This window comes from Trematomus bernacchii, unplaced genomic scaffold (assembly GCF_902827165.1).
Source record: "Trematomus bernacchii unplaced genomic scaffold, fTreBer1.1, whole genome shotgun sequence".
Taxonomy (NCBI): Eukaryota; Metazoa; Chordata; class Actinopteri; order Perciformes; family Nototheniidae; genus Trematomus; species Trematomus bernacchii.
The window spans coordinates 2,593,862-2,618,337 of record NW_022987689.1 but is presented as its reverse complement, the minus strand read 5'-3'; the positions used below and the strand labels follow the sequence as shown (position 1 = coordinate 2,618,337).

Here is a 24,476-nt window from a genome sequence, read left to right as displayed (position 1 = left end):
TTTTGAACCTTTGAATACTCTGAAGCCACTCAGTGATCTTTACGCTCTCAGCAACATAATCCTTTGCAAAACATCTGAACATTTCAAATGATCTGCTGCCTCGCACGCAAAAGCTTTGTGTTTGCATAGAGAGACACACACAAGCCTTGAGCGGGAGTTATGCAAACTAAATACATGTCAGGTTGACATCTTCACACGGTTATTCTTAGACATTTTGTGGACTCTGCTGCAACAGTTTATATTACTGAAGCGCTAAGCAGGGTTTAAAGAATGAATAAGACATTAAAGAAAAAGTGTCAAAAGCTGTCCGGTGTAAAACAATGATCTACTACGTTTAAAATAAGCTGAACAGTCTATTACTGACAAAAGTATGAATGTGAATTCCAAACACAGTACTAACAAACAATAACACAAATGATAGCAATAGGGTTGTATATGTATTGTTTTTTTTAGTGATTTGCCATTTAGAATACACATTGTTTGCTTAATGTAGAAGAAATAAAGTGTCTTGAAGGCTTTGTTTCATCCCCGTTTCAATATATACAGTGCATTATAATTTCACCAAACCCTTTGAACTGATTGACCTACAGTAACAGGAAAACTCCACATGAATTACATCACACAGCACCTGGTGTTCTCCACCATTTGCAGTCTTAGCCACAGCTTTGTTCTACACCTGTAGTCAACTAAGAATATTTATTTTTGTCCTTTAACAATGACTGGTAAACTATTTTCCTTCAAAAACAACCGCAAACAGAGGGAACAGATTAGAAATCATATGTGACTGTGTCTCTTTCATTAGTTAATGCTGGTCCATGTAACCTTCCAGACATCAAAGTACTGGTTAAGTGGAGCTTAAAACATTGTGAGAGAACAGGAGGGTCGAGGTCAGAATAGTTAATGCACCACATACACTCAACTGTAAGTGAGTTTTCATGCAACTGCTGCATGTGCGGAGAAGTATAAATGTAGTGTACTGTATGTTTTTTTTTAATGTTGGCATCAGTTAGTAATTCTTTACAGTTAATAAACTGAACTCTGTGCCAACCAATCACTGAACTGTATCAGCAACAATCAGGGTGTTGGTCACTTATGTCTGGTTCACAGTGTTCCTCATTCCAACAGATCAACAACAAGGGATGGTTCAAGGCCAGAGCCAGAGATGCAGTGATGCAGCCAAATACATATATTCATCTGTAATGTCTAAATACATTTCAAAGTCATAATAAATATGGAGCTTTAATGGACATAATGCTGTTCAGAAATTGTCATTATTTCATTACAACACTATTTATGCTGTACTCTGAGGATCTTCCATGTTATGGCTTACAGGTGTGTGCTTTAAAACGTAAAAGTCACGTAAAAGTGAAAGTTATTTTATGATCAGCTGTCTTCAGAGAGCCAACATGCTGTAATGTGCTTTTAAATCTCACAACACTTATATTGACTCATGAACAATAAGAGCTAGTTCCAATAATATGATGGCAGTGAGACAGTGACTGAGGACTATTAACTGAACTAATTTCTATACAAATATACTTTATTTACTACTCTTTATTATAGTATAGTAGGTTCAGCAAACCTTTTTTTACAGTTGTTTGCCCCATTTTATCTTCACTGTCTTGGAAAAGGCTTATACATAGTCACTAATGGATTAGCAATACATTTAGTAAAAACTCTATAATGCAGATTTAAATGTTGGTGATCCATTAATTAATAGGTTTCTCACTTTTCACTTTTTTTCCTTCCTTCACCTTTGGCAGTATATAAGGCGCACATATTCCACTGTGGTTCCACCCGTAAAGCTGTTATTAAGTAGATCCTCATGTATACAAGAACACAGAGACACACCACAGCCTCACAAGCTGCTACATGCAGTGACCAGAATGAATATGTGGTATTTGAGCTCCTGTCATTGTGTGGTTAGCTTAAAGGAATCCATCTTTCACATGCCACCTTTCAAAATAGTGACTTCACCCTGGTTTGGGTGTCACAGACAACACAAACAGATCACTACCTGAGTATTATAACAGTCACTCCTGCACAAACAAAAAAACATCTTGAAAAGCACATATTGCATAAACAAAAGTTTAACCACTTGTCAGAGTAACAACATATCAGCGGCTAATGTGATGTCAACATTGGTTTACAGGTGATGTACTGTATGAGGTTATTATGTTTTCCTTTTGTCTATTTGGTGAAAATATTGCAGCACAACCAATGAAACCAGCGGTTTGGCCTGACACTTTGCAGTAAGACCATCAATTATACCAATATGCGTTGTTGAGTTCAACATGACTGCCTGATGAATCTGAGGGAGTGAGTAAAAGGAGAAAATATCCGCGCCGTGGAGTAGCACTATGTAATAATTGCTATTAAAAGCATAACATAAAGTTGAGTTTAAAGTAAGGGTCTATTCACCTGAAACTTTGCACCGTCTCTTTGCAATTATATCCATAGTGAAACCCTGATGTTCCAACCAAAAACCCAAAAGGTTGGTTCTTCAGAAAGAACCTCAATTACAAAAAGTAAATCCCAGGTAGATCCACTATCTTTCAACTGAGTGTCTGTAAGGACCAGGCATTATTTGTTTTCATACAGATACCCCAAAAACAATGGTTTCTATGTAGGCTGTAAGGAACCGAAGTGCACTCCTAAGTAAAGTGCTTGGATGAGAGAGATCTTAAGTGAGGATCTTTCTGCCACAGATGTTTAAATATATCACTATCTAAACATAAAGGTTACACAAATATAATTAAAACAATATACAACATTTCTATATGAACGGACAGATTAGGCTACAATGCACCCTGATATTGACAAATGACACTTCAACACCTGCAGGCACCGCACCTTTGAATACAAAGGAAACATACGCCACCTGGTTGTCTCAGGTGAAATAGTCCCAAGTTTCTGCCAGCTCACATTTCACAGGTGAGAAAGTTATAAAGCTGCACTGAGCGTGTTTCCAGTTAACATGATCATTGTTTGTTAGTTTCTTATATGCTCATGGTAAAAGTTGTATGATCACAGTTTTAATATTGACAACAAATATATCACATTATAGTGTTTTGTGATGCTCCAAATCTTTTAAAAGCATTTAACTCCGCCCACTTGGGTTGGTCCTGAGGTGAGCCGGCTATAAACAGCTGCTCACAGAGTTGTAGGTGAGACTGACTTCAGCACTGGCAGGTATGACAGCTCAGCAGAATTTATTCGGAGTAAATTCAAAGCTCTCCGCGTCTTGACGAAAATAAACCGTACTTTACGCAGAAAGCAAATTGGATAGGTAATATAAAACGGAACATACTTCAAAGACAATGAAGTTGGAGGTGTTGTGTGGTAGCCACTATAACACGAAGCATTTCGAGATGTCCAAGGATGCAGAAGGGAGTGTGCGCTCTCCCCTTTCTGGCGAGGAGGAGCTGGGTTCGGATGGAGACTGCGTGGCGCACAGCCCTGCACCTGTTACTCCGTGCAACAGCGGCACATCAAAGCCGTACACTCGGAGACCCAAACCCCCGTTCTCGTACATCGCTCTCATCGCCATGGCCATCCGGGACTCCTCCTCTGGAAGTCTGACTCTGGCAGAAATAAACGACTATCTGATGAAAAGATTCCCCTTCTTCAGAGGCAGCTACACCGGCTGGAGGAACTCTGTTCGACACAACCTGTCTCTGAATGACTGCTTCCTCAAAGTGCTCCGGGACCCGTCCAGACCTTGGGGAAAGGATAATTACTGGATGCTCAATCCCCAGAGCGAGTACACCTTTGCTGATGGGGTGTTCCGGCGCAGAAGAAAACGCATTGATAAAAAATCAAACAGAGAGCCAGAGGCAGAGGAGCCGCCGAGCATTCAGCAGACTGCCCCCGCCACCAAGACTGATTCATGCGTCAAGTTTACAAGTTCCTTTGCGATAGACAGCATCCTCAGCAAACCTTTCAAGAGAAACTCAAACATGGGATATTTACCTCACCCCCCTGCCCCCACCCCCACCTGGCCGCACTACACTGGACTAATGATGGCTCATTTGAATACACCTGCCTCGTTTGCATACGTCAAGTCAGCCTGCTACATGGACATGGACTCCTTTTCTGCGCATGTGCCAAACGGCTATCAGTGCGGACTGGCGTCACAGACAGTTCTACAATATCAGAAATAAATGTTTATTTGATGATTAACAATCCTCATTGTGGACTGATGATGGACAAAAAGGAGGATTAACAGTTTACTTTATTTTAATGCCAAGGTGTTACAGAATTGTTGTACCATTTTAAGCATTATCAGATTTGATATTTTATACAGAATTGTTTGTTATAAATGTTACTGAACTGACTTTTTTTTTTTTTTTTTAAAACGTGTTTGACTGTTGTGTCTATTTCTTTAATAAAAATGTGCTCTTTACAATGAAATACAATTCTCACTGTTGATGGTCTGCTTTGTATATTGTTAAAATGTTGTTCTTGTTGAGAAACATAGGAGAGTTTGAAACACCTGTTACCGGTGCAAAGGCAATAATATTTTTTCGGGCGTGTGTTCATGTGACTCCACCTTGCCAGATTCTTAAAGAGCTCTTATGAATCTGTTGCGTGAGCGTGTGTACCAGGCCCTGAGGCAACAACAGCATCTTCCTATTTCTAAAAGTGTAATGCTTAATGAGGTTTGCAGTCTAATATGTTATGCAACGTTTGTAGGAGGTTAGATAGTTCTCCTTTATTGATTAGGAAGTACAGGCTCCTTAGAAAAAAAACACGAAGGCCCTATGTAGGCTACTGGCACATACCAATAATAATAATAAAAATAAAAATAATAACAACAATAATAATCATAATAATTGTAAAATAAAAATTATTATGATTCGAATACAGTCTGTATTCTCATTCCATTCCTCAGTCTATATCATTTAAAATGCAACAATAAACTCCCTTATTAGTATTTACTTTCCAGTGTCCATGAAGCTCTCTACTGCCGGATAGGGGCATCCAATATTTATGTTTTCTGTCTGGTGCTGCAAATAGCCGTCGCCTCAGTCACCACACATGCGCAGGAAAGGGTTTGTACAATTGGTGCATCCTGAACGAACACAACTTGAATCCACAATAGGAAGACATGTATTCCAAGTAGGCCTATTCTTCTGAGGCTAGAAAGTAAATTTCCTTGAAACCAGCTGTGCATCCTGGACGCAGCGGGGCTACACGTTTGATGTTGCTGACATTCTGGGTAGATTGTGTTTAACGTTGCTGGTGTGGGAAATTATTCCACGTTTGTGTATTGGTGACTTGCTAATAGCTTGCTAGTAGCTTCAACAGACACAAGTGAAACTAAACTAATGCACACAAATGGCTTTTACTTAAGCTAGCACAAACAATATATTCTAAACAAATTCTAAAACTATTTCTAAGACTTTCTAATCAGTTCATTTCTCCAGGGATATAATCAAGGCTGCAAGAGGTAAACTGACACTAGTGCGTTGTGTGTGGTTGGCACGCTCTGATGGAAAAAGCATGCTTCCTCTCATGTCAGAGATCTAACCCTGAACAGATCCCAAACAAATGAACACTGCATGACTTTTTCTCTCATATACCTTAAAAAAGTAAAACTAGCCATAGTGTTTTTTTTAGGTAGGCTATGAGAACACATTGGATTATCTGTCATGTGGAGATTTATTCATGAACGTTTGTTAAATGATTGTGCCAAATATTAGTATGACAAATGCATTCAGAGGTGTTATGGAAAGTAAGTCGTGGGAGGAGATCTGTCTTACTCCACTGCGCTGTGTCCGGCTTCTTGTCTGGATCCTGGCCAGATGGGGAGGGAGTTCCTGGCGATTTCTTGGAGGGATTTGGGGGGATAGAGGGGCAGAGAGAGATTTAAGAATTGATAGGTGGTCGAGTTGTGTTTGGCCGGGTGGATATACGCAGGCAAAGTCGAGGAGCTTTATTTCCCCTCTCTTGTGGGATTATTGCCAGCGATGGACAGAGAGAGGAAGGGGGAACAGGGCTGGTGGTTTTTGATTGTCACGGTTATAGACGCGCAGAGCATCGCATAAGTAAACTGATCGTTTAAATATTAAATAAGAGAACATTTTGCACATTTGATCAACCATGACGACCGAAATCTCCAAGCAACATTTGGATCCATCTGATGCTCGCTCCAGCCCAGCTCTGAATGCAGATCTGAGCGCGCAGCCAGTGATGGAGAGCGAGCAAAATGCATCACCAAAATGGAAAAAGGGAAACTCTGGCATGAGGCGCCCTGAAAAGCCTCCCTACTCATATATCGCGCTCATTGTGATGGCAATTCAAAGTTCACCGACCAAAAGGCTTACTTTGAGTGAAATCTATCAGTTCTTACAGGCCCGCTTCTCTTTCTTCAGGGGATCCTACCAGGGATGGAAAAACTCCGTCAGACACAACCTGTCTCTGAACGAGTGTTTCATAAAGCTGCCAAAGGGTCTCGGTAGACCTGGTAAAGGGCACTACTGGACCATAGACCCAAGCAGTGAGTTTATGTTCGAGGAGGGCTCTTTTCGTCGCAGACCTCGGGGGTTCCGGAGAAAATGCCAAGCTTTGAAACCAATGTACAGGATGATGAATGGTATCGGGTTTGGTGCATCCATGCTGCCTCAAAACTTTGATTTCCAATCACCTTCAGGCTCATTAGCGTGTCATAACAGCTACAACATAGACTTGATGAGTAATACAGTGCCAGGTGGATTCGATGGACTCGAAAGGGGATATCACGTCCCACAAATGTCATCAGGCTCCGGGTCATCGTACATGGCCGCATGTCAGGTGGCCTCTAACGCGGACTATTGCCCGGACAGCGGCAGCAGCCCCATGCAGTCCCCCCCAGCGATGGTATCCACTTTGGACTGTCAGTCTCCGTATGCAAATGCAGCTTCACACTGGAGTTCACCTGGTGTTTCTTCATACATCAAACAGCAGTCGTTGGCATCAAGCAGCCCCACTTCTCCTGCACTGCACACGGGGATGTCACCTTACTCTCTGGATCAAGGCTATCTGCACCATAATGCACGAGACTCCTCTGACATTTCAGGTAGAGTATTAAAATAGGCATAAGCTATGTTTTGTATTTTGTGTTTCCTGCATGTGTAAGTCATAAGGATCAAAGGCTATGATTTTTTATTTAATTACAGTGATAAGTTATCTTATGCATGCAAAAAGTATATCCTAATTATTTACAAATCTATAGAAATTAGGGGTTTACCCTTTATTTTCTTTATGTAATGAAGATGCATCAAATGTATTCAGGAAAATGAACGTGCGTAAAATACAGAATAGTATCCAAAATGTGCATTTATTGTTCACACTTTGACTTGCAATGTGAATATGGTATTTCACATTAATTTAATCTAATTTGATTGAATTTGTATGCATGCTTTTTAAAGAAGCCACTGTGTTATTGCATTTATAAAAAACAGGCACAATAACACAATACATGATAATACGATTTAAAGAAATGAACGGCAAAAACAAAACTATAAAAACGGAAAAACGACATGCTGTCCAAAAACATATTCTCAAGAATGAATTTAAATATTTGAGGTGCAGCTTTATTCAGGCCTTTTACATCAGAAAAGAAAACGGTAGAGGGTGTTATGTTGACTTATTTCGTTCAATTCTATTATTGTTCATTATGTTCACTGTGTATTATTTAGGCAATAGCTAAATAAAGTGGAACAACTTAAAAAATAAACCTTATTAATGTCCCCAGCATTTAACAGATGGCTATATTAAGGGTAAATAAACAATGTACTATTGTTTAATTAATCCATGATAGCTACTGATAAGAACAGAATTCGGGTTGCCATTTTGTAAAGAAATCCACTTGATGTTAAACGTCTAAGGGAAATGCTTTATGTTTTTTATATTCTTAGTCAATGAGGAAGGTTTCGGAAATAGGGCTGCACTGCATCACCAAAATTGATTTTCAATCATAAATGTTTTCATAATTTTCTTAGCATTTATAACTGCACATTTGATGGATTATTGTAAGGAAAAACAAAGAATACGGACCCCTATATTAATGCACGTTAATGCATACTAGATGGTTGCTTAGAAATGAAACATAATACATATTCCATTTTATATTAGGTATTACCAACATTTGTTTTAAAAAAATGTGTATTAAAGTACCAAGGAAAAAACTCAAACTAAATCATCCACATAATCATTCACTATATGGCAACTCAAAAGTTGCCATATAGTGAATGATTATGTGGCTTGTCACTGATCAATGGAGCATTTGTCAATTGTATTTTATATAAAATAATAAAGCCATACATTATAAACACGATGTAAAATGAGTTTTAGTCAAAAAGAGTCACCAACAAAATCACCAAGTGCTAGCTTACAAAACTGCAAATGGTTTGTGTTATGAATAATACAGATACAATCCTGTTTAAAGAAAATATTTGACACTCGTGTATCCTGTTTGTTTTCAGCAGGACTGTCCCGATACAGCCACTCAGCTCCTGTGTGTGACAGGAAGGACTTCGTTTTGAACCTCAATGGAATCTCTTCCCTGCACCCCAACACCAGCGGCTCGTACTACCATCAGCTTCATCACCATCACCAAAGTGTCTACCAGGACGTGAAGCCATGTGTCATGTGACAGAACACTTGATACAGAACTGTCAAGGACTTTTCTGCTAAATTCATCCCATTGGTGGACTCATTTTGATCAGTGACCCATGGTTATAATGGCGATTTTATCCCAATTTGAGTAATTGAACTTTGACTTATTTCTTAAACGTTTAGTAATGAGTCGTTTTGCCACTCTCATAATATTACAGATTTTACATATAAGCAATAAAGCAGTATTCATATTTGTATTATTACAAATACGTTCACGTACCTGAATTAATCTTTATTCATGCACTATTCATTCTGTGTTCCTGCATTTGCTGAAATTGTTGCTGCAGGCCATTAAAGAGATTTATTTTTAAATGATAATTGGAAGTGATTTTAGCAATAAAAGATTGTACACACACAGTTTTCAGCTCTGAAGTTTATTATTAATAAACATTCAACATTATTATTATGATGGTTGTTGTTGCTGTTTTAATCACCAATGATATATAATCAGATTTATTAGGACGAACATTTTTAAACCAGTGCAGCTTGGGTATTTTTGATTGACCCTTAAATCCCAACTATTGTGAAAAAGTTTGGGTTTAAATCACTTTTTTGATAACAAAAAAATTTATTATTTCAAGTATAAAATCACCTTTTCAAATGTTAAAAGGTTATCAGAGACACTGTCATTGCAAAGAGCAACATCATCACAATTCAGTGCCCTCTTCATTCAAACAATGTCTCATTCTCACACAAAAGAATGTAACAAAGGGTGTTTTTATGTTATCATCTCTAATCAGACATTTTGTGTTAAGAAGAGAATTTTTTTTTAATTATGTTAAATAATTACTTTTTTTATTCAGTTCATATATCGGGGACAATTTGAGTGTACTTTGTGTTTCCAAATATTCTAAAAAGACTGCCTATTTAAATTATTGTTATTAGATTCATGACTAAACAAAAATATATACGGAAGAAAAATGCAAGTTTTATACCCAACTCTGACCTGGAAAGTCTAACATTAAAAAACAATCTTTATTGTTCAGTTTTAATGGTTTTCACGTGACTCTACCGCCACCTAGTGGGTATTTAAACTTAGGGGCACAAAAATAAAATATATAATTCAAGATACGTTATGAAAGTTAAGAAATTGGAGATTAAAATGATATGCAGAACATTCAGTTGGTCATTGAGTCAGGTTAGCATATTAATAAGGCTTATTATGTTTTATGTTGGTTATCCACAAATACATCCATTGGATTTAAATGTAACTGTCCCTCTGAGAAAGCCCCCCTAAAAAACGTGGGTTACCTGAGATAAAATAAGGATTTCCAAATAATTCTACGCTAATCTAATAAAATATGTAGATGTACAATTTCAAAGAATAATTGTAAACAAACATGCCATTTGACTCAGGAAATGTGATAAGTTAAAGGTGATTCATTACAAAAGGTTTCAAGCTCAATTATTTTATTCTGTTAATCTATATTAATTTTGGCTTTTAAGGACTGGATTTTCCCCCAAATGTCTGACAGTCATTAAACTTGAGATGCAGAGCAGTCTATGCTGTACTCAAAGCTCTAAATCAGAACATGTATAAGTATATTAGTAAATAGTATTTAAGCAAGCAATATCTGGTATGGACTGGGTCAAGGGTGACATGACGTGCAAACGATTGAAAACAATCAAGATTCTTCAGTAAAAAACAACTGTAGCAGTAACACACGTGTGTGTCATCAAGTCAAGTGATAAGAAAGTGATAAGAAAGCTACTGAAAAAAATAACTTCAATCAGCAGCTAATTTTTTAAGGAAAATATTATATAAAAAAGAAAGTAAAATCCAATAACAAGGTTTGTCCCATCCAGTGTAAAAATACAGTTCTGTATTGATTTGAAGCCATTAAGTCACATGATACGGAAAACATTGAATAAAATGCCCACATTTTTTGTTAAAAAACTCAAATGTATTTAATAAAAAAAGTCTTATAAAATAGAAGGTGGACTCAAGGTCTTATTTCTCGAGTGTACAAAGCTATATTGTTTGTCACAGAGTGAAGTGACAAACAAACTATTGAAACTATCAAGACTCTGATCTAAAATGGCTGAATTTCCATGAAAATAATTTAAAATAGGATAAAAAACTAAAACCCTATAAACACAAGTCCATGGATGCATGTCCAGTGTCATTCAATTCTGAATAGATTAAGAGTAATTTGATCACAGGACATGGAAGCTATTGAAAAGAAGAAACAAGTGAATTTCCACAAACAAATAAACTAGAAAAAGGTACTAAAATCCAATAAACATGAACGTGTTCCACTTGTTCAGTATCGTACAACAAATTTACACTGATTTGGAATTACTGGGTCCCATGACATGGAAGCTAATAAAAAAAATCAAGACTTATCAATAAAAATAAAAACATGTTTTTAAACACAATATTTGTATAAAATAGAAGAGGCCCTGCAATCCAATAAAAAGGATATGTATCTTGTACAGTGTGGAAATAATACTGGAATTGATTTATGGAGTCAATGCATCACATGAATATAGTAGCTTGTGAAGAAATGAGCAGAGAACCAGCAGAGGTTGGGATATATGTTTTTAAATAATTCCAATATATAACAGTAGGGGGCGCTAGCGCTGTAACCGTCCTGAGATGAGACAGACAGTAGAGAAAGAATGTGCAGCCGGCCTACTGGGTAAAAAGCATGGTAAAAAGGTGGATTGTCATACAGATGTAGAGGACAAGAATGCATACTAAACGTTGGCCAACAGCAATGAGATGAATTAATGAATTAATGAATGTGTAAAACCTGATCCCAGAACAAGTTGAAAAAGTCAATAAAATACATGCACTGCAATAGCCTATGGTTGCGTAGTAAAACCCAGTGGCGTAGCTGTGGGTGGGCCCGCACGTCTGGCCCACCCACAGCCAATCAGCGCGTTATAGCGCAGAGCCGGGAAGCCCAGAAGGAAGTGCCACAAACTGCAGTTCCTCTAGTGGCCAACAGGGGATGGATGCAGAAAGGAGCAATTCCCATAGACCTCCATGTTAAAATGCCCAATTTTACAGCAGAAATAAACATGTTTCTAGCCTGGATCCAATCAAACTTATTCTGGATATAGTTAGATTCCACCTTCATGACAATGGAATAGGGAGTGCATTTTTTTACCGTGAGTAAATTAGTAAGTAAAGTAGGTTTTGCCGTGAGTTAACGAAAGTCTTATTTCTTCTTGAGGTCTGCAGTGAAGCGTGTACACATTTGCTGAATATGAAAACTCTCAGTGTGTGCCCACTGTGCGACTGTCAAGGATAAACAACCTGTGGCCGCCGAGCCAGTCATGTGTAGGGATGGGTACCGAGCCCCAGGGCTGAATTATTAAAGACCGTGGTACCATTAAGCTCCGACGTTATCGGTCGATACTGGAGACATGTAAAAAATATATCTCATATGTATTATTGCTACACAAACATTATATTGCAGTTTTAGTGTCGCCAACTCCGTTTCTAATACGCAAAAAGACAGCAAAATGCGTCTATGATTATTTTTAGTATTTTCGATCTTTCCAATCCAGACGAGAGATCTCTCTCCCCCGTCTGTGTGCGAGGGGGCGGGGCAGTTTACACACACGCAGCTGCTACTGTACATGCAGCAACACACACACACGGAGGAGATGGCGGAGAGAACGCGCTCCGAGGTGTGGTTAAACTTTACCTGTTCGATGAGGACAATGCTCGTTACCAAAAGTGCAATAAGAGTTTAGCATGTAAGGGCGGTAACACGAGCAATTTGTCTAAACATCTTGTAAAAGTGCACCACATTCAAACGGAGAAATGCACCGGGTTCGAATGTCTTTCTAGTAGCTCTGTAGCCCCATCCACGAGTAACTTTTCCACGTCAGGTGTTATGTATGCTAGCAGCAACACACGGAGTTAACTACATTATACAAACATGGGCTAATGATTAGAGGTAATTTAGAGTTATTTATTTTGTTAAAGTTTCAGCTATTCTGTTTACAGTTCTGTCATCACATTATTTAATACGATTTGTTAAAACACTGTTGTTTCTTTTGATGTGAAATATGTATTTAATTAAAATAAAAAGCAATGATAGTTTTGTTCACAATTTATGTTAGTTAGTTTACCTTATTTTTTTTCTCCAAAAAAAACGATAGAAGTACCGTTAAAGCACCGGATCAATAAGCGGTATCGATAAAAGTAGTAGTAGGCCTACCGTTAAAACCTTAACGATACCCATCCCTAGTCATGTGGATGTCTGTTGTACACACATTCTGAGGCCGCCGTGCCTATGTTTTTGTTTTCACTGCTAGTTTATGCTTATGTTCAATTAGTGCATTAAAAAATCATTAAAATCATTAATGAAGTTTCAGCTCAGACCCCACGCTTAATAAGTCTCCCCCTGGCCCACCTATATTTCTCCAGGCCCACCCACACAATAATTCCTGGCTACGCCACAAAACCAGGTGTGCAAACTCATGATGCAGGAAAACAATCAGCTCAGTGTGTTAGGAGAGAGGAGGACAACATGGTGATGTGTTTGGGTTACCTGGACACTGGATGGAAGGCCTGTGCAGGTGGAGAGCTGGGCGAGGAGGCTCAATCCGAGGACGGTGGCGGCCTTCTGCAGCACATAGGGCGGATTGCTGCCCGACCAGAGCCGGCCAGGTGGAGGAGACGCACAGAGACATGGCCAGGGTGGACCGGGGCCTCATCCACCAGAAAGGAGAATCGGTCAGAGAAAGAAACTGAGTGAGTTAGTATTGAAGTTCACAATCCTCTCACACAGTCTCTATAGCTCACAAAACAGCGCAATTTTGAGCCCATGATGGTTAAAGGGAAAGTGTTGCCTCATTTTGAGGTTTATGTTTGGCTGGTGTTCTCCTTCGTGAGTGCAGTAGTGGACATCTCCTCAAAACAGCTTTAGAAATCTACCTAAGGTGACTATAATCCTCGATCCACAATGAAAATAGACTAGAGTGTAAGGGGACAAGATATAATAGTGTGTCACAAAGATTTCGATTGAACTGGGTAAACACGGGATGCAAAGTCAGTCATCTCCTGATAGAGCCTCTGACGGTACAAACGCCGACACATGCACAGTGTCACCAATTTTGGAGGGAATAATTGTTTGGGAAATGATTAAGGTACAAGAATCGTCATTACAAACATGAAGGCCTAGTAGCCTACATCTGATTGTATGGACAGACAGGGAGACAAGTTTGTGGTTGATACAAAGGATCATAATGGATTCCTGATTAAGCTGTAACTATGAATCAGAAAAAGGTGCAATGTGTAATGTTGTCTTGCAATTTGCTGTGTGTGTGTGTGTTGTTACAGTAGTAAACTGTGCCATGTTTCAAAAGGAAACAGGAAGCTGTAAAATTGTTGACAAACCCAAACCTGTTACAGTTTTTTATATGTTTCTGCCTTAGATGTTTGCGTTTATAATTCATTTTGGTACCACTTTACAATAAGACTACCCTTATAAAGGGTTTACGAATAGTTTGTAATTCATTTATTAATTAGGTTGTGAACACTTTATAAATCATTAATAAGCTTTTATAATACATGAGATAAACAGGGCAACTGTGACCGGTTGCTTGCCAAATAGTGAGCCCACATTTATCTGTACTGCTAAGCCTTATATTGGCTACTTAGCTTACTTCGTCTTCTTCATCAGCCAGCTTCCTTGGTATCTGTTGTTCACTGAGTTGATTCCCCCCCTTCCATCTTGATGTTTCTTGGCATCTCTTATGACCATTTATGAATGAGTTACTAACATTTATAATTGGTAAAAGGGAGCCTTATTGTAAAGTGTGAAACACATCACCATCTATTGATGAGTCACTAACATTTATAACTACTGAAAGGGTGCGTTTTAAAAAAAGTTTAATACACATGTCCATTTATGAATGAGTTATAACATTCACACTGACCTAATACACATTTTTCACATGAAATGCAAAGTAAGATGCAAAAGAGCCAAGCAAAACATTTTATTCACACATGAAGAAAATCAGGACTCAAAGTAATGACTGTTTATTATGACTGATACACATATTTAAACATAAGAGCTTTTCTCAGACATAAATTAAAGACTTGGTAAGAAATAATGGTACTCAGACTGGAAAGGCTTTGTGTATATTCTTGAACAAACGTCCAAGCAGTCCATCAGGGTGAGCAGAGCCAAGCCAAGATGACCATTCAAGACCCTTGAGGTGTTCCTCCAACAAACTCTCTGTACGGTTTCCTCTCAATCTACGGACATGTCCTTTGACGGTCGACCAAGCCCTTTCATTATGTTTGTCAAGTTATGATCTGGTCTTCATGATTGACTCCTGCCCAAACTTGAAAACGGCCCGATTCCCTCCAAAAGGACACATGGGACAACTCAGATTTGCATCATTCTCCTCTTTATTTCGAGTTATTGCAGAATTATTTCTGCTTCATTTAGCCTCTTGATAGCCTTCTGATGCTTCATTCAGGTTGAAAACCTTAAACACAAAACATACTTTCATTCACTTCATCTCAAGTTATAATTAAACTTAACACTTAAACAAAAATAATTGCATCTCAACAAAGTCAATTATAATCCAGCATCTTATGTTTTAGCTTAACCTCATAAACTAGAAATAATAATTCATCTTAATAAAACATGGTTCAAAAAAATATATACAAAAAATATATCACCAGCAGCGTCTTTGGTTGAATCCTTGAGTCTTTCTCCTCTCCCACAGTGAATTGTTTGGTTCTCTGCTGAGAGTGTGCCTTCACAGGTGTGTTGCATTAAGCTCCTTAACTAGGAGTGGCACACTCTTCCTTTGAGCCACCTCCTCAGTGGAAGCACAGACCCTAGGCTCCCTGTCTCCACCTGCTGGACTGGAGCCAGATTTTGATTTCTCTGGCTCTGCCAAAACAATGTTGGGTATGACTGTCGTCTGGGGGTTCACAAACCACCTGCTGTGGTTTATGGTGTAGTGGTTGTACCCCATGTTACTCAGCAATGCCCTCCACTCATCACTAATAATGCTACTTCCTGACTTAACATGCTGTCTAATCAGAGGGACAAGGTGGCATCTTGATCGTTTCTCCACTAGTTTCAACACTAGTCTCCGCCTTTTGTCTTTAACTCCCATCATTCCGAAGACCCATTTTTTCCTTCTCCAGGTATGCCCAAAGCGTCCATGTGCATACTAACAAAAAATAAATCATAGCATCATCTTAGTTAACAACAAAATGCACACAAATTACAGTAAAAATGGTTGCACATCATGTTTCAAAATGCCATACTTGTTTATTAGGTGCATTGTATAACATCATTTAAGGATAATTGTAATGGTCCATATTGATGATTTTTTTGTATTCTCTTGTACAAGAAAGCCCAGTCTATAACTGCCGAACGTAGGAACTGTGTACAGTACCTTCTCCCAGACACAAATACTCAAAATAAAATAGTTTACTTTATCAGCATTGGTGTTACCAATGCTTACTATTTATTTGATACCAATTTGGTAATACAATTAATAAAAAGAACAAGGTTTGGGTTCATTCTTCAGATATGACTGTGACGTTAACGTGTAAGCTCAATAATGAACTCCAGCTCAACCAATCATATTGTAATATCTAAGTAATCATCTTGAAATATGACATTAATATTTGTAATATACACACATCTTATTGTGAGGTTAATTTCACATACACTAGGCCGCTCTTCAACACTACTTTGACGTTAGCTTGTCTACACAATCGATCATAGCCAATTTTAAATTAAAGGTGGGGTAGGTAAGTTTGAGAAACCGGCTCGAGATACACTTTTTGTTATATTCCATGGAATGCTCTTAACATCCCGATAGCAATGAATATCTTAAGTGCTTTGACAAAAAATCCATAAAAAAAATTCATCTGTGGAAGCCGTAATACTGTAAAAAGCACGACCAATCATTTTAGCCGGCCCGGCTAAATAACTGGATGGCCTACCTGCCTGTCAGCCTTCCATCTGTGCACAAACTTATCTCGTGCCCTCATTGGTCATGTGCGCGTTCGTGTGTGTTGGAGGAGGGGCTCTGTAAGGAAGTGGCAGATTTTTTCCGGCTGTGTATTTTCAAATTCTAGCGATCTCGAGCTGGTTTCTCCAAAATTACCTACCCCACCTTTAACCTTATCAATGCATAAAGTTACCTACCTAATAAAATATCTCTAACTTACAAGGATGACCTTATTATACCGACCTCAAACAGAAGCCGTTTGTTCTACAGTATTATCCCACTCTATTACATTTTAACTTGGAGGCTACGATTAGCATTGTTAGCACAGATGTAGCTACCACTTGCTAACTACATGCTAACCCAAGCCTTAACATTCATTAACGTTAGCTGACTAAAAACACAAGCAACACATAAATAAAGCACCCGAATTTCACTTACCGTAAAACTGCATTCATGCACCGTCTGTTTTAAACGCGGAGCGAGTCACAATAGTGTGATATAAGCATGAAGAATAGTCCACAAGGCACCAGCACAACAAACACGGCAGAGTTCAAGTTATGTTCCCTGGATGAGCTGTAGTGATGTGTCGGTCGCGAACGAGCCGATTCTTTTGAACGGCTCTTTGGTACGAACGAGGGGAACCGAGTCGTACTTGGTGAGAGCCGTTCTTCTTATCGTTCAATCAAAGTTGGTCCGCACTCACTGCCTGCCAAAATTCACTCGCCTTTTAAAAAGCTTGATTTTGTTCCCCAAACGTATTCTGTGAAGACCCGCCCCTACTCTGATTTGTAGGTTTCAGCACGAGGAGTTAGGTGGGGTGGGTCTTAACGGAATACGCGAGAGAGAGAAGTCATAACAAGTGGTACTGGACAGATAGACGACGTGTTTTTCGGATGTAAAATGAGCCAAACGCGAAAACGCAGCAGCATTTGGATGCACTTCAACCAAAACCCAGGCAGTGATAAAGCGCACCATTTGTAAAGGCAAAATATCCTTTAAAGCAGGGTCAACAAATAATCTCCATCGCCACTTAAAAACACACTACTAATATTAAGAGTTGCGTGAATTTCATTCAAGGCAAGGCAACTTTATTTACTTAACACATGCAGAGGGTAAATTCAAAGTACATTCACTGACATGAATGACATGGATATGGCGCCACCTTGTGTCATGTTTACAATGCAGATTATTGACATTAGGTCTGGCAATGCAGTCAATCATTATCCTGGTGATTATTTCGCAGATAAACCTAGTAACCCCGCCCCCTTTTTAAAAAAACGGCTCTTTTGAACGGCTCTTTTGAACGGCTCTTTGAAAGGAACGGAGCCATAAGATCCGGCTCCCTTCAAAGAGCCATAATTCCCATCACTAATGAGCTGAGCAGGCAGAGCCCCTGTAGCATCACAGAGCTGCTAGCAGAGAGACAGGAAGCTAACAGCAGCAGTCACTGGACAGACCTGTCACTCAATGTGACCACGCCCTAATTTATGCATAACTTTAAGGCTTAATATAACTTAAACAAATTATTATTGGTAGTTACTCATTAATAAATGGAAATGTGTTTTACACTTTACAAGGCTCCCTTTTGGCAGTTATAAATGTTAGTAACTCATAAATAAATGGTCATAAAGAGATGCCAAGAAACATCAAGATGGAAGGGGGAATCAACTCAGTGAACAACAGATACCAAGGATGTTGGCTGATGAAGAAGACGAAGTAAGCTAGGTAGCCAATATAAGGCTTAGTCATCTTGCCAAATAGTGAGCCTGTGTTGATGTATGAAAACTATGTTAGAACTGGTTTATAAATGGTTCTTAATGATTAATAAAGTGTTTACAACCTAATTAATAACCTAATTAATATCCCTTTATGAATCCTTTATAAGGGTCTTATTGTAAAGTGGTACCTTAATTTCTTCAGCTGAAATAGTTTGACCCAATCTCCTTTGTAATTATGGATTTTTGTATTCTTTGTACCTCTGTCCTGCTGGGATATGGTAGCTCATTTTCATTTTCTTGATAGATGTTCTTAACCGAGATTTTAAGAGGATGGGTTAGTTGTGGGTTTAGTTGTTATGCTGTTTACTCTTCTGTACAGAATCAATTAATTTGTTTGTCATTTGTTTCTTGGTTAAATTCTAATGTACCTGCTGCTAGACTGACGCCACATATAAGGGACAGTCTATGTCACACATATTATGCAATTAAAAATACAAAAGAAGATCTCTGGAAAAGTTATAGTTGGTGGTGGTGGTGTGGTTAATTGAGAATCTCATTCGATGTGCACATTCTAACACTGGATCCAGAAAGCCATTTAACAATGTAATGCAGTCAAAGGATGGATTGAAATGGTTAATAGATAAGATGTTGATGGCTGGTTGTTTCTTGTGGAGTCAAAGGCCTGAAGGGTATAGCTTTATCAGAATCAGTTTTTATTAGCTAATATAAAGTACATATGAGGAATTTGCTTTGGCATAAGGTTACATAGAACAGAAAAGAAGAATACACAACCCCCCAAAAAACCGGAGTGGTCTAAACATGATTGACAGTCTAGATGTTGATGTTTGTAGGGTGAAGACTTGTGATTTTGAATACCCTTGCTGAGCAAACGTGCAAACATAGCATCATTATTAAGGCATGGCTGTGATTGCTGTCTTCATCATCATGGTGCTCTAAACAGAAGCTATGTAGAAGGAGGAAGCAGAGTATGGCGGTGGAAGAATTTTGCAGCTGTAAATGACTTTAGGGGTCTGCAATACATTGCATGTCAGGCATGTCAGTTGTTGATCACCACTGTTTTGAGCTGGTGTTAAGCTGTTTTCACTATACATGTGTACTATTTTTTAACAATTTCATTTATTATATGAAAAACAGGAGAAAGTTAGCCTCCCATTAAGATGCAGTGCACATTATCCCATACACATTGTAAATATCAATACATATGTGGTAAAATATAGGTATTATAAAATTGCACAAAAAACGACTCAGTTTGACAAATATAAAAGGTTGCAAAACACGTTTTGATGACAATGCAGGCTCTCACTGTATGCATCATGTTATCTGTTCATCATACTGTCTACTTAATTATACCCCACTTATTTCCGATTGTAGTACTAAAACAAACCATGAGGTGGCCGTAGTGTCTTATGAATGCTTTGCACTATGAGTACAATGGATTGAATGATTGAGATCAACATCAATAAAAACAGATGTGTCCAGTTAAGTTATTAGACAAATAGGTCTGAACAATAGTTCAGACCTATTTCTCTAATAAATTGCCTTCAACTGAATTGTAATATCTTAATTAGCCAGTTATCTGTTTCTTTATTTGTCTTCAGCAATCTAGATGGTGACAATTTATGTCATAAAATGGCTGATGGACAACAAAGAAGGAACTTCTTGGCGGTTTGGAATAAATACAGTTACTCAAATTAATATACTCAAATCGATAGGCTCACCTTTTATATATATATATATATATATATACCGTTGAGGCTCACTGAGAAAAGCAACGAAGCATTTCTGTTTGGCCCTCTCTGAACACTAGAGAGAGCCAACATCATAGTTATGATAGAGTTTTAATAGACTATTTTCTATCCCTCTGTCTCTCTCTCTTTTTTTATATCTCTTAACTGTCAGCGTTGAGTTTAGTCATATTTTCACACATTTGTTTTTTGTGTAAACATCAGTACGTTTAATTTAGTAAATTGCATACTGCATTATCTTATTTACTCGTATCTCTCTCTCTCTCTATATATATATGATCATTTAATGTTATTTATTTTTGTCTGATTATTTGTAAGGATCTCGGCCTATTATTTCAGTACAAATCTGGTAGAAAATATAGCGAAAAACAAAACAAAAAATCATAAAATGAAATGATTTGGTCTATTATTTTATTGGATTTTCTGTTATGTGTTTTAATAAAATTACTTTGTAAAAAAAACCACAGCATGTTGACATCTCTTTATGTTTTTTCGCTGCTCTTCAGTTCAGTGAGTGGATACCTTAAATAATGAAGAGTTAAGGGGGACTGGGTGGGCAGGCCGTGGTATTAAGTCAAAAGTCCGTCGTGAATTGTGTAAACAGCCCGGGGCGGTGGAAAAAGTTCATGCCCGGGTCCATGTAAGGAGAAACCGGCAGAGCACCAGGCCACTGCACGGACATTTAATTAAGACGACCTGCAGAGGATTACATCGATATTAGGACTGTAACTTTGCCTCACAATGACCATTAACAATTTCATGCACCATCGCCTTTGACAGCAGGCGATTCAGAGGCCTCTTGAGTTGGCTTAGAGAAACTTCTGCCTATCTTTGGTCAAAATCTTCTTTTATTTCAAACCTCGGCCTTAAAATCAATTACATGGGGGGGAAAGAAATCTACTTTAAAATACCTTAGCCTATAGCCTACATTCTCGGGAGACTTCTCTCGGGAAAATGAATGACTTAGACTTGTGGTAAGATTTATTTTTTTTTAAAATCATGTTGTTTCTTCGCTCACAGAGACAATAAACTCTTAATAGGCCTCCAACACCCCAACACAACAGATATTCAAACATTTTGATGAAAAGCTCCTCATGTTGGGTGTCACGCTCATCCCATTTGGTTCCCTGCTTTATAAAGCTTTTCTTGAATAAACTCTCACACCTCCGGCAACTCGTAGCCCAAACTGTCTTTTAATTGTTGTAATGAGATCTCACTTAACCTCCCACTATACCAACGATGCGAGGCTCTGCCCTGCTTTGATCTCTGTGATCTGCTGCTGGTGTTGAGTGTTTTTGACTAATAAAAATCCACTTTTAAAGATATTTAAACTGGATGTAAACGAAGCCGTTTGGTTTATTGGTGTTTGTTTCTTTACTAATCAAAATAGTCCAGTTAGCTTAATGTAGTAAGTGGAAGCCAGAAGCATGCCTAATGAAAAAACTGAATGCCCTGCGAATTTAGTAATTTTAAAGAAAAATACTATAACGTTGGTAAAATGTTCTAATTCATATTGTATATATTTAAACTTGAAAAATAACTTATTTGATTTCTTAAGCCAGCTAAAGGCCTGATAGAGGTCTTTCTTTTGAGACAAAATGTGCAAATATGCACCCCATGATCTGATTGTGTACATGCAAGTGGCACTGTCACGTCTGAAATCTTGGCTGGAGTGGGCTGGGAGTTACCGACACCTCCTCTCGTTTTTCTAAAAGCCCTGAGTGTGGTCAGAAGCTTTTTTGCTCCCTCACTTCCCATTGGACGGCTCGTCCACTTTTCGGGGAGGAGCTCCACTGGCAGCAAAAAGAAGGAAAGAATTTAACTGCGCAAAAGTCCTCTCTGGTGACGGATGTCCAAAGTTCAGAACTTTTTCAATGCGCGTTTCATAGAGACAGAGATGGGGACAGCTTAAACACTGCAGAGATCCAGCACGTTGAACTGTTGTTGAGACATTGCTCTCTCATTCCCTTTTTGTGAGCAGTGAGGAACTGTGATTTTAGCGCCTCAGCATTCAGAAGAGGAGAAGTGGAGCTCTCCGTCTGCGTATTTTGGAGCTTTATTTTCGCCGGATCAGAGTGTAGACATGCAGGCTCGCTACTCCGTCTCGAGTCCCAACTCCCTGGGCGTCGTGCCGTACATCAGCAGCGACCAGGGCTACTACCGGGCCGCTGCCGGTGGGGGATACACGGGGATGCCCGCACCCATGAACATGTACTCTCATGCGGCTCATGACCAGTACCCTGCCAGCATGGCCCGTGCGTATGGACCGTACACCCCTCAACCTCAGCCCAAGGATATGGTCAAACCCCCCTATAGTTACATTGCTCTCATCACCATGGCTATCCAAAACTCGCCTGACAAGAAGGTGACCCTGAATGGGATTTACCAGTTTATTATGGAGAGGTTTCCATTTTACCGTGACAACAAGCAGGGCTGGCAGAATAGCATAAGACACAATCTGTCGCTGAATGAGTGTTTTGTCAAAGTGCCTCGAGATGATAAAAAACCCGGTAAAGGTAGCTACTGGACCCTGGACCCAGACTCTTACAACATGTTTGAAAACGGGAGCTTCTTGAGAAGGAGACGACGGTTCAAAAAGAAGGACGTGTTGAAGGACAAAGATGACCGCCTGCAGAAGGATGTGCCGCCGAGGCAGCAAGGCCGGGAGCAGGAGCAGGCTGTGCAGGGCTCCAAGCCTGTGAGGGTCCAGGATATTAAGACCGAGAACGGGTCAGTCACTCCGCCGCAGTCCGACTCGCCCTCTTTGAGCACCGTGCCCAAAATCGAGAGCCCGGACAGCAGCAGCAGCATGTCCAGTGGGAGCCCTCACAGCATCCCCTCCAATAGGTCCATCGGCATGGACAGCTCCGAGCACCACCAAAACCACAACCAGGCCTCGACGCAGGGCTTCAGCGTAGACAACATTATGACCTCCCTTCGGGGGTCTCCACAAGGGCCCTCAGAGCTCACCTCCAGCCTCACCGCCTCCACCAGGACAGGTATAACACCATCTTTGTCCTTAAACTATTCTCCAAATCAGACATCTGTCTATAGCTCGCCCTGTAACCAAAACTCCATCTCCACTACCTCCAATGCAACCTATCATTGTAACATGCAAGCCATGAGTTTGTACGCCGGGGACAGATCTAGCCACTTGGCACCGAGCACCACCGTGGACGAAACGTTGCCAGATTACTCAGTCACTACCACCTCATCCTCCATGAACCACGGTAATCTAAACTCTGGGCAGGAGGGCCACCATCCCCACCAAGGGAGGCTGACCTCATGGTACCTCAACCAGGCCGGAGACCTGGGTCACCTGGGCGCAGCGTACCCAGCACAGCAGCAGAACTTCCATTCAGTCCGAGAGATGTTTGAATCCCAAAGAATTGGCTTGAATAATTCACCGGTGAATGGGAATAACAGCTGTCAGATGTCATTCCCACCAAGCCAACCCATCTATCGCACTTCGGGAGCTTTCGTATATGACTGCAGCAAGTTCTGACCAAAAAGTTAGGCTCAATATTTTCCTCACGGGGTTTGAACTCTTCCAGTGAAATCCAACGTTTTCCCCACTCTCACCTGCCAATACCATAAGGACTAATATGAGACAGAAAACTAAAAAACAGAAAAAAGACTTGATCTTGGTTTTTCTAAAGAACAGTGTTACTGCAAATAACACGTAAGTCTCTCTTTGCTTCTGTGGCGTTATGTGATTATGTTAAGGATATGCCAAGGATATGCCAGTTTTCATGGATGTGTAAATTGCATATAGTAATTTATTTCTAAAAAAAATGTAGCCGAGTATTATGGACCAAACACCAGAAAAAGTGTTTCTAAATTGAATTGCCTTAATTGTCCAAACAATTGTTCCATTATACAAGTAAGAAAAAGGAACGTGTATATCGCCGTACTATTTCAAAGATTCTTCATTTGTTGAAAAGTATTCTGAAGGATTTGTTTGTTTGTTTAATAAATTGTCATTTTATGTGAGTTAAAGTTACGCCTCGTTTCTTAAAGATTTAAATACAGGCTAGTGATATTTTACACTCAGTCTGGCCCGTGTTAGTTTTGTGAGTGAGGTATAGGCCTTGTAATCAATCTGATCTGACCCTCTGAGATATAGATCTTATGTCTGTGTGCTCATCACAATATATTTGTACTGTACTCTCCTGCAGAGTCACATCTTAAATAGGTGTTTTTTACTCTCACAACCAAACTACTAAATATCTTCTTGTTATTATGCCCAGAAGCATATATGTTGCTTCTCATTTTCGCAAGAGAACAATCTTTGAGCAAAAATCGAATATGTATCCACAGCACACGCTAAAAGCGAATACGTTTTGTTTATTTCTATGCTTTTTATCATTAATATTTCACT

The 24,476-nt window shown here is 39.2% G+C and overlaps 3 protein-coding genes across 4 annotated transcripts; all 3 read left to right on the top strand.

The window, feature by feature from the left end:
• The first annotated feature begins 3,161 nt into the window (after positions 1 to 3,161).
• foxq1a (forkhead box Q1a) lies at positions 3,162 to 4,418 on the top strand. The gene has a single exon (XM_034137130.1). It carries the CDS (start codon positions 3,321 to 3,323, stop codon positions 4,161 to 4,163), a length of 843 nt encoding a protein of 280 aa, XP_033993021.1. The 5' UTR covers positions 3,162 to 3,320; the 3' UTR covers positions 4,164 to 4,418.
• Positions 4,419 to 5,763: 1,345 nt separating this feature from the next.
• Positions 5,764 to 9,016, top strand: foxf2a (forkhead box F2a). 2 transcript variants are annotated; one of them, XM_034137192.1, is made up of 2 exons: positions 5,764 to 7,060; positions 8,469 to 9,016. In XM_034137192.1, the coding sequence occupies exons 1-2, from the start codon at positions 6,106 to 6,108 to the stop codon at positions 8,636 to 8,638; spliced, it is 1,125 nt and encodes a 374-aa protein (XP_033993083.1). In that variant the 5' UTR covers positions 5,764 to 6,105; the 3' UTR covers positions 8,639 to 9,016. The 2 variants fall into 2 exon arrangements, with proteins under 2 accessions (XP_033993083.1, XP_033993084.1); XM_034137193.1 differs by having other exon boundaries at positions 5,770 to 7,060; positions 8,472 to 9,016.
• A 12,900-nt stretch (positions 9,017 to 21,916) lies between these two features.
• foxc1a (forkhead box C1a) lies at positions 21,917 to 24,088 on the top strand. The gene has a single exon (XM_034137118.1). It carries the CDS (start codon positions 22,179 to 22,181, stop codon positions 23,598 to 23,600), a length of 1,422 nt encoding a protein of 473 aa, XP_033993009.1. The 5' UTR covers positions 21,917 to 22,178; the 3' UTR covers positions 23,601 to 24,088.
• The last annotated feature ends 388 nt before the right edge of the window (positions 24,089 to 24,476 follow it).

Bases quoted from the DNA above. Each gene is read 5' to 3' on its own strand.
- foxf2a (XM_034137192.1), top strand. From the start codon at position 6,106: ATGACGACCGAAATCTCCAAGCAACATTTGGATCCATCTGATGCTCGC. The intron at 7,061-8,468 runs GTAGAGTATTAA...GTTTGTTTTCAG, and splicing joins AGACTCCTCTGACATTTCAG to CAGGACTGTCCCGATACAGC.
- foxc1a (XM_034137118.1), top strand. From the start codon at position 22,179: ATGCAGGCTCGCTACTCCGTCTCGAGTCCCAACTCCCTGGGCGTCGTG.
- foxq1a (XM_034137130.1), top strand. From the start codon at position 3,321: ATGAAGTTGGAGGTGTTGTGTGGTAGCCACTATAACACGAAGCATTTC.